Source organism: Echinops telfairi, unplaced genomic scaffold, assembly GCF_000313985.2.
Source record: "Echinops telfairi isolate 266 unplaced genomic scaffold, ASM31398v2 ScPeMD7_19;HRSCAF=73, whole genome shotgun sequence".
Taxonomy (NCBI): Eukaryota; Metazoa; Chordata; class Mammalia; order Afrosoricida; family Tenrecidae; genus Echinops; species Echinops telfairi.
The window spans coordinates 4,736,225-4,747,092 of record NW_022103916.1 but is presented as its reverse complement, the minus strand read 5'-3'; the positions used below and the strand labels follow the sequence as shown (position 1 = coordinate 4,747,092).

Below are 10,868 nucleotides of genomic sequence, written 5' to 3'. Positions count from 1 at the left end.
CTTTACACAATTGATGTATGTATGGATTGTGATAAGAATTGTATGAACCCCAAATAAAATGATTAAAAGAAAAAAATAGAAAACCGGGAAATAGAAGGGCATGAAGGTTCCTGTCAATTGAGTTAACCACCTTTTAGAGTGCATACCCCACCCAACAGCTGAGCTGCTTCCATCTCCTGGGCCAGAAATGTGTCACAAGGCTGCTATAGCTGAAAGGGAGTCTGGGGAATTTCTTAGATGGACATGTTCAATGCAGATAAAACTGCACTCCATCCTTCAACAGAATAACCCTCCTGCACCCCTTTCCATCCAGGTAAGTACACAACCCGTTCTCCAGCTACCAAAAATGCCTGCATAAGGCTGGATGGTCCCCCTGGCCACAAAAAGCAAAATCGAGTTGATTTTGATGCATAGTGTGACCTTATAGGACTGGATAGAACTGCCCCTGCGGGTTTCTAAGACTAACTCTTTATGGGAGTAGAAAGCCTTGTCTTTCTCCCATGGCCACAAAAAAATCTCCCTAAAAACATTTCCCAAAGTCTGGTTGTTAAGGGCAAAATTAATTTCCACTCACCAACACTAAGGCATATCCCAAAGGGAGACAAAGTAAGGGAGAGGAACAGCAGAGGGCACCATGGGGGTCTGGCTGCCTATAGCACACCCCCTCCCCCAGGAGGCACTCCTAGGTGTGTGTGCAGGTGAGGAAAGTGGTGACCTTGCACTCATCCCTGGGCCAGACACAGGTTGCAAGCAGCAGGTGCTTAAGGATTGAGGTGACTGAGCATGCCTGGCAACCTCTGCAGCCTTTCAGAGCTGCTGCCTGGGTCCCAGTGCCACTTTCCTGCCTAGGACTGGGTGAGCTTGCTGGCTGCTCTCTAACCTCATTCCTGAACCAGGAAAGTTGGGGAGGCCTGACCAAAATGGAAATGCTGGCTCTTTCCCACTGTGAGCTGTAGGGACGAGCACTGCAGCCGATGTTGCCCTGCTAGTCTCTGTGGGTGCTCCTTCCTGCTCTCCGGGTTTCGTCGGGGTCTGCCTAAGTAGGAGTGCCTGGTCACATGGTCATCCTGGATGGCACAGTGGGATAGGTGTCGGACTGCTAACTGGGATGAGGACACTCCAGTAGCACTGGCCAAAACAAATGGTTCTGTATTCGCTGAGGAGGTTGAGACCCCTCTTCTGTTATAGTCCTAATGGCTATGGGACCTCACTCATTCCCCTTCTCTGAGCCTTGCTTTGCCTCATTGATGAAAGGGGGGTTGGTGGGGATAGCTGAGACCTCACCAGGCGGTCCTGACAATTGGGTGTGAGTATTGGTGAGCACCTGGCGCATGCTGCACGCTGTGCGCTCAAGTCAAACGCGTTCATTATAAGAAGAGCCCTTCTCACATCTCAGGCGATGGCGCCCTCGCTTTCTCACTGCTCAAACCCCAAACTGAGTCTGCATTCACGCCTGCCCCTGCTTTGTATCTCTAAGACAAAATATCAGTTCCTCTTCAGAATTTATCCACATCCCAAGCTTTCCTCAACAGTTTACCTTCAGCTCCATCCTGGTTCACTGCTTTTGCCCTTGCCCCCTTCCCTCCCCTCTCCTCCTCTCCTCTCCACTCACTCCCCTTACCTCCCCTCCCTGCTCTTCAGTCCATCCACAAGCCTATGTTTTCTGCCTCTGTCTGTCTTGCAAATGGTGGAACCCCTGGGGCTCTGTCCCCTGCTTACTTCTCCCCTCCTTATTCTCAAACTCTTCCTGAGCAAACACATCCTGGGACCACTTTCCCTGAACTCTGGGCATGCTACTCTGCCTGCCGAACTCAGAGATTCCAAATGCAATTGAGCCTTTCATGAGCGCCTGGCTACCACCACCTTCCCCCAAACTGCCACTTTCCGGAGAGACTTCTGTTAACAGGTATGATGGGGCGCTTTCCTCTTAGTAACCAATTCTAATAGGATGCTAGCTGTGTACCTGCAAGATAACTTATTTACAGATCTTGTTTATTGTCATTTTCTCACTGCCAGAATACAGCTCTCAACAGGGCAGGGATTGGCACCACTTTGCTCACTGCCAGTCTGGGATGAATGAGTGATCACAGGACTCATGGCTAATGTTCACTGAACACCTTTACTGCACCGTCACTGAAATACGAGGGGGCTTCCAGGTGTTCACAGGAAAATTCCATTATTTTTAAATTCTCTCTTGCCCCTCCCCCTTGTGTATTTTACATCTTTATCTTCTGTATTATCTGGACCCCGCATTAAAATGTGACCAGGCACTTCAAAACAATATTTTAATGTGAATCGGGGTGTATTTTTACATAGCATTAGACAATTCACGCGCATTTTGTTTCAGCTCATTCACTGCAATTCTCCAAAGGTAACTTCACCTATCTCACTTCCTCTCTGCCTTTTTCCCCCGTTTGCATTCTTCCTTCTTTCCCCACCCTTCTGAATTTAGCCCTTGACTAAAGGCTTCCCCCTTTGTCTCCAATGGTTGCTTATTCTAAGATATGCCTACCTCACAGGTGTTATTGTTCCCCTCAAGGATCTATTGTTTTGCTGAGAATTGAGCTCTGGGATAAGTTCCGATCCAGACCTGAAGGGTGGCTGAAGATCGCTGGGGGAGGGGAAGGGAGGGAAGTGGGAGGTTGGGATCTGCCAGTCTCCATCTGACCAGCAACCCGGCCCTCCTTTATAGTAGTTATGATCCGCTTCTCTGAGCCTTTTCAGAGGAGTCCTTAGTGGGAGCCAGTCACCACCTAGTTCTGGTTTGGGGGCTGTGGAGGACTGCTGTTGCCATTTGAATAACGTGTTTTCATGTGTCCTGGTGGCGTAGTGATTATGAATTGGGCTGCTAACTGCCAGGCCAGCAATTAGAAATCACAGCAGCTCCTCGGGAGAAAGACTGGGCTTTCTACTCCCATAAAGAGTTAGTCTCAGAAACTCACAGGGTCACTATGAGTCGGCATTGAGTTTAGTTTTGGTTTGGTTTCTTTCCTCAGAGGGAAAGATCAATCATTGCACAAGCTTGAAGATCCCACTCACTACTCATGTTACCCCTATTGGCCTTGGTGTCCAGAGTCTATGGTGGTCTTGACCCCCACACTCGGCACTCATTTTCTCAAGTGTATGTCTAAGATGTTTCCATCACTTTGCCCCCTGTATGGCTATATCCACAGCAGAGGTCATTTGTACAAATAACCTCTGTCAGGTTTGGGATCTCTTCTCCCCCAAGTTTATCGGGTTATTCATGTCGTTGGCTCAGAGCAGCAAGTGAGTGTGCACTGGAAGGAAGCACTGCCCTGTGCCGTCCTCACACTGTTCTCAGGTTTGAGCCCACTGCGTCAAGCCATCTTCTTGAAGGGCTGTGCCTGTCTCTTGTTCGCTGCCTCCTTTTGCTACTTTACCACACATGAATGGTGTCCTTCTCCAGGGGCTGGTCTCTCTTGACATGTCCGAAGTATGCAGGATTGTGGCTATCACCGTGTTTATCAGGCATTTCTCTTAGTCTCTCTCTTCTTTCTTTAACTTCTGTGTCATTGCCACACCGTAGTCGGTTCTCAGTCAGTGTCTGTTGGAATAGACTTGATAGTGGATTTGGGTTTTTTAAAGTTATAATGATGATGGTTAACAGACTACAGAATTCACTTTTATGTATTTGGTTTAGAATCAGTCTCCACGTTCTAGAACCTAAATTCCTTGATGATATGTCGAGTAGTAGCCACTGTGCCAGGTTGTGGTTCACGGAAGTAGAAAGCCTCGTCTTCCTCCCTAGGAGCGTCTGGTGATTTCAAATTGCTGACCTAGCTATTAGAAGCCCAATTCATAACCTCTACACTACCAGGGCTCCTAAGAAACCCTTCCTCTAGTTACTCTCTCTATAGATTGGCATCCTGGATTTCACATTCAAAACGCATTCATAGCAAAACCCCAGCAGCAACAACAAAACAGGAAGCACCTCAATCCAAACGAAAGCAGAAGAGAATAAAAACTAGAACAATTTAAGAATGGGTCAAAAGGGAAAAGAAATGATAAGATAATGCATTTAAACCTAAAGATGTCTGCATTAATCCACTTTCCAGGGCACTCTGGCTTGGGGTAAGGAATACTGTACAGTCTTTTTTTTAAGCCCTGCCCCCACAGAGTTTATGCTATAGAATTGGAGATAGAAACAATAGACCACAGGAGTGCTTTCCACAGCCTGTGAAATGGTGAGCACTCACTGGGGACTCACTGCTGCTGAGTTAATCCCGACTCCTAGCAACCCCATAGGACAAGGGAGAACTACTCTTGTGGGTTTCTGAGACTGTAACAACGCTTTCCGTGAGTAGGAAAGCCCTGTCTTTCTCCCCAGGAAAGCAGCTGGTGGTTTCGAACTGCTGACCTTTACAAATTGCAGCCCAACTCATAACCACTATGCCACCAGAGTTCCCCTAGCACACTAGGCACTTGATAATGCTTACTCCAAGACACCAAGCTCTCTATTCCCCACAGGTTACCGCACTTAATTTATCCTCCCCTATGCTCACATTCGCTGTCCATCTGTCTTCTCTGTCCCCTTGCAGGTCTGCTGTTTGCGTCTCTTCCCTGAGCTGTCTGCTGGGGGCATGGCACTGCCCACAAATCCTACCATCTTTGACCTCGGCCTGGGCACATGGAGCCTGAAATCCCAGGAAACCCCTGAGACTGCAGCATGCTTCCAGAGTAGCCAGAAGCTGCCTGAGTACAAGGCAGTGGTTGTGGGTGCAAGTGGTGTGGGCAAGAGTGCCCTGACCATCCAACTGAATGACCAATGCTTTGTGGAGGACCACGACCCCACAATCCAGGATTCCTACTGGAAGGAAATGGCCTTGGACAGTGGGGGCTGTGTCCTCAATGTGCTGGACACCTCAGGGCAGACAGTTCATAAGTCCCTTCGTGACCAGTGTGTGGCTGCCAGTGATGGTGTGTTAGGGGTCTTTGCGCTCAATGACCCCTCCTCTCTAGCCCAGCTTCAGCAAATTCGGGACACGTGGGGTCCTCACCACACCCAGCCCCTCGTCCTGGTGGGCAACAAATCTGACCTTGTGACCACCGCCAGAGATGTTCATGTTGCTGCCCTCGCCCTCGCTCAGAGCTGGGGGAGCCCCTATGTGGAGACGTCAGCCAAGACACGTCAAGGTATCGAGGAGGCCTTTTTTCTTCTTGTCCATGAGATCCAGAAGGCCAAGGAAGCCAGAGCAAAGGAGGCCATAAAAGGAAATCACTGGAAGGGCATGTGCCACTGTGGCTGCTCAGTGTCTTGAAAGTATGGTCAAGAAAAGTGGACCTTCCTTCACTGTTCCTGTTGATAAACACCTACATATCTGGGGGGACGTCTTCGTTTGGTGAGGTGCTTTTTTTTTCTCACATGGGGTATAATGTTGGTTGTGTTTTGTCATGTTGAAAGATTTTGTGGAAAGTTCAATAAATGGTGCTCACAGGTTTCAAAGTAGCCTCTGAGCCAAGTGTTATCTGAGTTGGGGGTTCAAATTGGGTAGAAGGTTATCAAATTAGGAGAATGTTTCCCTTAAGAAATTTGGAGGCTTAAAAAAAAATTAAAAAAAAAAAAAAAGAAATTTGGAGGCCAGGTCCTGCTATGGGATGACAGGGATATAGAAGTCAATAAGGTATTCAGATAAAACATTCTTGTGGAGAGTTGGGGGGTGGAAAGTTTTTAAAAATATAGATATGTGCCCAAGAGCTCTGGTATAGTGGTTACTTGTTGGGCTGTGATCTGCATGGTCAGCAGTTCAAAACCAGCTGCAACTCTGTGGGAGAAAGACTGGGCTTTCCACTCCCGTCAACAGTTACGGTCTCAGAAACCCACTGAGGGGTCACTATGAGTCAGCGTTGAAAAAATATAGACATGGAGCACTGAGTAGAACTGCTCCATAGGATGTCCTAGAGGGTAGATCTTCTTGAGAGCAGACATAGTTTCACCTTTCTCCATCAGAATGACGGATGGATTTGAACTGCCAGCCTTTCAGTTAGCAGGCCAATGCTTAACCCAGGACCAATGTGCCACAAGGACCCATTTAAGTAATCGAACCTATATGGTAGAATAAGGGCTAGCAAAGTTGCTCCGTAGACAAGAAGGTCAATGACATAGGAACAAAAACTAGGGACTGAGGAGATAGGTAGTGCAAAGCCCAAGGCCACAAACCAGCTGTCCAACCAGAGGACATGAACTCCAATATCCTCAGTGACTCTATAGTGTATAACTCAAAATACTTAAAAATGACAAATCAAACTAATAGAGAAAAAAAAAACTCCCCTTCCTTCCTACCTTGACAAGTATGCTGTCTAATGACCCGGACATCCCGGGGCTAGTCTCTCAACTCCTGAGTTCCTTGACAGAATGTGCCTGTGGGAAAGGGCTGTCCCTTCTGCCTATCCCACTTCTCTTCCCACCCAGGGCCCTAGCTACAGGTCCAGGGCTCTCCTGCATGCATTGCACAGCCCTGCCAGCAGGGTCTAGCCTTTCTGCTCACATGCCCTGACCACTCCTGGATTCTTGGGAGCGTTGGTCTCGGGAAGACACTGTTGATGGAACCAGAGTTTCAAGGACACATGAGATCCACGCGGTCCTGTGCTCGGCATCATATGGCTCCCTTTCACAGTGGAGCAGCCTAGCCTGGGTGGGTAGGGTGTAAGGTTGTTTCTGAAGTGGGGGGACCCAGAGCAGCAGGAGTCCGGCCTGGATCTAAAGGCAGTCACCACAGTCCAGCTCATCAGCCCCCCCCACCACGTGACACGGCTACATACACACGAGCACAAAGCTGCTTCATATCATATTTATTGTGGAGCCAGTTGATAGGGATCTTGAGATTAGGGGGCAGCAAACAGACAGTAGCTGGGGTCTCAGCATGTTGAGAAAAAGCAGTCTGAGTGTCAGAGGCGAGGTGGGCAGTCCTGGGTCAGAGGGCTCCTGGGATTCCAGCATTACTCAGGGTGCCAAGAGACGGCGCCCGGGCGCCAGGGGCGCGGGAGTCTCCAGGCGTTTCACCCGCAGCAGTGCACCCAGCACGCCCTCAGGTGGCCCCTCAGGGCCCAGATCTTGGTCTGCTGCGCGGCGGAGGCGGCGAGGGGCTGCCACAGTCTCAAGGTCAGGACTTCCCGTGAGGAGCCGCCCCAGCAAGTACCTACAGTGGGAGGAGAGTGGAATGCAGAGAGGTCATATGTCCAGGAGACCCTGCCCCAGGCCCTGGGGACCCTGCTGTCCTCACACAGGCGTCCCCAACCCAATGACTCCCGGAGACAGGTGGCCGTGCCTTCCATCCAAGAAATCCTGCCACCCACCCACAGAAACAGAACCTCCATTCCACCCCCAGCGCTGGCCCCAAAAGTAAGTAGCCGTGTTCCCGCATCATCCTGGACCCAGGACCCCACTCCCTCCTAGGCTCTCCAGGTCCCTGCCGGCATCCTTCCGGGACCGGACACAGGCGCCGCGGCCCTCCCCTTGCCCAAGTACCTCAGCAGCTCGGGATCCACATCCGGGGTGTCATCGCCGGCCTCCTCGGCATCTGGGCCCGCAGGGCCATCGTCGTAGGCCGGGGGCCGAGTTCTGAGCACAGACGCGGGGGCGGGGGCCAGCTGAGCGGCTAGGGCGGCGGGGTCCAGGCGGGCACGGAGCAGGGCGCGCGCGAGCTGCGCGGCGGGGGCGTCGGGGTCGTCGTCCAGGCCCAGCGCCGCGGGGTCCGCCGCCCGAGGAGCGCCCCAGAGCCGCAGCAGCTGCGCCAGGACTCGAGCTTGCTGGTCCTCCGCCTCCTGCGCCTCGACGCGCGCCCGCTCCTGCCGTTCAGCCTCCAGCAGGTGGGCCAGCGCCCGCGCCAGCTCCTGCATCGCCCCCGCCGCCTCCCCCCGGGGCAGTGCCCGACGGAAGCGGCGGGGAGCGCCAGTCTCAGCCATGGGCGGTAAGGGGGCGCCCAGGCCTCGGGCCTCCTACAGAAACAAGAGGTGGGCGGGGGAGAGGAGGGGGGCCGTCAGTGTCCCTTCAGCCAAGGACTCAACCAGGGGACGTGGAATAATGCAGATGCCACTAAAGGCACCCCTGGATTCCCCCACGTACCTAAACACCTCCAAGGTCACTCGAGACCTCCAAATGGCCTCAGAAGCATTTACTCACTGCCATCGAGTTGATTCCAAGGCCTGGTGGCGTCATGGTTATGCATTGGGCTTCAGTCCTCCTGGTGGTCAACCATTCGAAACCACCAGCAGCTCCACGGGAAACGCCTGGGCTTTCTACTCCCGTAAACAGCTATGGTCTCGGAAACCCATAGGGCGTCGCTATGAGTCAGCATTGACTCGATATTTTTAATAGGGCAGGGTAGACTTGCCCCTGTGGGTTTTCAAGACTGTAACTCATTACGGGATTAGAAAGCTTCATCTTTCTCACTGAGCACCCGGTGGTTTTGAACTGCTGACTTGATGGTTAGGAGCCCAATCAATGTGTAACCCAAACTCTAGACCCCCAAGTGACCCCCAGAGCTTGCCCCAGGGGCCCTGGAGACATTCAGTTACTTCAAGGGCTTCTGTGGATCCCTAAAGTCTCCCAGAAATCTCCCTGTGACTCTCTAAGGCATTCAGGGGTGCTCTAACCCTCAGAAACAACACCAAGCACTGCTGTCACGTGGGTTCTGATTCATAGTGACCCAGGCCCCCGGAAACCCCAAATACCTCTGTAGACCCTCCAGACCCCGCCTTGACTTCCCAAATCCTTCAGACAACAGTAATTCTGAGCCATCTCAAATATCCCTAGGGAGCATCAGACACCCAAGGGCCCCCAGCAGATCCCTTCAGACGTTCCAATCACCTCATGGTGACTCCCAGGACCACTTCAGACTCCCTGAAACTGCCAGACATCCCAAAGGCCACCTCAAAAAACCCATGCAAACTCATTGCCATTGAGCCAATGCAACTCATCAAGAGTCGGCCTGCCCGTGTAGGTTTCCGAGACTGTAACTGGTAAGGGGAGTAGGAAGCATTATCTTTCTTTTGCCAGGACCTCTTTTTATTTTCCCACTGCCATGAAGTTGATGCCGACTCTAGAGACACCACATGACAGGGTAGAGCTGCCCCTGACAGTGTCCAAGACTGGCTAGTGGTTTCGAACTGCAGACCTTGGGGATCGCAGCCAACATGTAATCACAATGCCACCAGGGCTCCACGACGACTTTCTAGTGAGTTGTTTTTTGTTTTTTTTAATGGAAACATTCCATATTTTTTGTTTATCTATCTATCTATCTATTTTTTTTTCCTCCTAGTAACTCTGGGAGCCCTGGTGGCATAATGGTTACTTACGCATTGCACTGTAATCTGCAAGGTCAGCAATTCTAAGCCACCAGCCCACTCTGCAAGAGAACGATGAGGCTTTCTATTCCTATAAAGATTTGCAGTCTCGGCCACCCCATGGGCGGCTCTAGCCTGTCCTGTGGAGTTGCTATGAGTCTGAAGCAGCTCAATGGCAAGTGAGTTTGCAGTATTATACTTTTCCATAAGTATATTTCTTTATTAGTTTATGTACTGTTTTCCATTTGATTAATGTTGATTTTCCAATATATATTTACATTACTTACAAATAGTGGGAATTTTACCCCTTTCCTTCTCCAAATTTTGTACGTTAGCTTCTTGCATCATGAGTACATAGCCCCCTACCCTCCCCTACCCAGGGCTACTCACCAAAAAGTATATTATAGATTAACGTAGAAAATAGGAGGGGCTTCAAAAATCAGTGGACAAATTTGATTTTCTTTTCAATTCACACCCCCCACACACACACACAAACTTGGATGGGTAGGGGGATATACAGTAATATAGAAAAGTCTATAGTCGTGATACTTTGTGATACATTGCCACTCCTTCTGGGTGTTTTTATAAGCAAATTTAAATACAGGCTCCTACTGTTCACTTGTTTTACCCCAAAGGCAGCGGACTATTCTACTTCATGTCTTTTGGAACTCTATATATCAGGGTAGCGAAAGCATCCTTTGTATAGATGTCTAGTAGTCTGTTTAACCAGTCTTCAAATGATAGATACGTAGGGTGCTTCTTCTCCTTTACAATGTTGGAATGAATAAGCTGACTCATAGATTATTTAGTATGTGTGCAGGTTTATCTGTAGGATTAATTATTCAGGGATGGATTTTCAGTTCAGACAGTTTCAATAAAATGTCATTAAGTTAAAAAAAAGTCACTAAGTTTAAAGAAATATAAGCATACTGCCAAATATAAGAAATAAGAGTTGACCATGAAGATTTGAAAAAGAAAGAGATCATCTAGAAATATATTTCAAATGAAAATCTCAGTGGACATATTAAACAGCAGATTTGACACCGCTGAAGAAAGTGCTAGATTTGAACAGAGCTTTGAAACTACTATACCCATAAGCATGCAGACACTGGCACTAGGACAGACTCACTGCACGGCCATGAGACAGGATGGCTGCTCCGGTACATGACATAGGAATAACACATTCACCGAATTGGGGAGGACATGGAAAGCAAAAGAGAAATAAATCGGAATTTCTTTTTATCTCAAGACAGTATAAAAAGAATAAAAAATTAAAGAAAAAAAAGAATAAAAGTAAAACCACGGGGTGGGAGAAGATGCCTGCAACACAAACACACAAAATCAATACCCAGAATATACAACGAACACCTAAAAAGCAACAACAGAAAAAAAAACCGAATTTAAAAGTGGACAAAAATTTTACCCAAAAGAGGGGGGGGGGCCGCAGAAATGGGTAATGTCATAATCAGATAAATGAATATTGTAACCCTGATGAAATCCTCTGCACTGCTACATCCCTGCCAATTGGGAAAAATCAAAGTCACTTGTTGACATAGATGGCGGGG

General features: G+C 49.3%; 2 protein-coding genes across 3 annotated transcripts in view; one reads left to right on the top strand and one right to left on the bottom strand.

Moving 5' to 3' along the window:
* Positions 1–4,542: 4,542 nt before the first annotated feature.
* Positions 4,543–5,279, top strand: ERAS (ES cell expressed Ras). The gene has a single exon (XM_004713166.2). It carries the CDS (start codon positions 4,602–4,604, stop codon positions 5,277–5,279), a length of 678 nt encoding a protein of 225 aa, XP_004713223.1. The 5' UTR covers positions 4,543–4,601.
* Positions 5,280–6,795: 1,516 nt separating this feature from the next.
* The window catches only part of PCSK1N (proprotein convertase subtilisin/kexin type 1 inhibitor), a 6,259-nt gene continuing 2,186 nt past the window's right edge, over positions 6,796–10,868 (bottom strand). For both annotated transcript variants that reach the window (XM_004713212.2, XM_045288303.1), the window contains exons 2-3: positions 7,487–7,956; positions 6,796–7,157 (exon numbers count right to left, since the gene is read on the bottom strand). In XM_004713212.2, the coding sequence (XP_004713269.1) occupies positions 6,962–7,157; positions 7,487–7,956 (666 nt within the window). In that variant the 3' untranslated portion in view covers positions 6,796–6,961. The remainder of the gene's footprint in view (positions 7,158–7,486; positions 7,957–10,868) is intronic.

Coding starts and splice junctions, on each gene's coding strand:
- ERAS (XM_004713166.2), top strand. CDS start 4,602: ATGGCACTGCCCACAAATCCTACCATCTTTGACCTCGGCCTGGGCACA.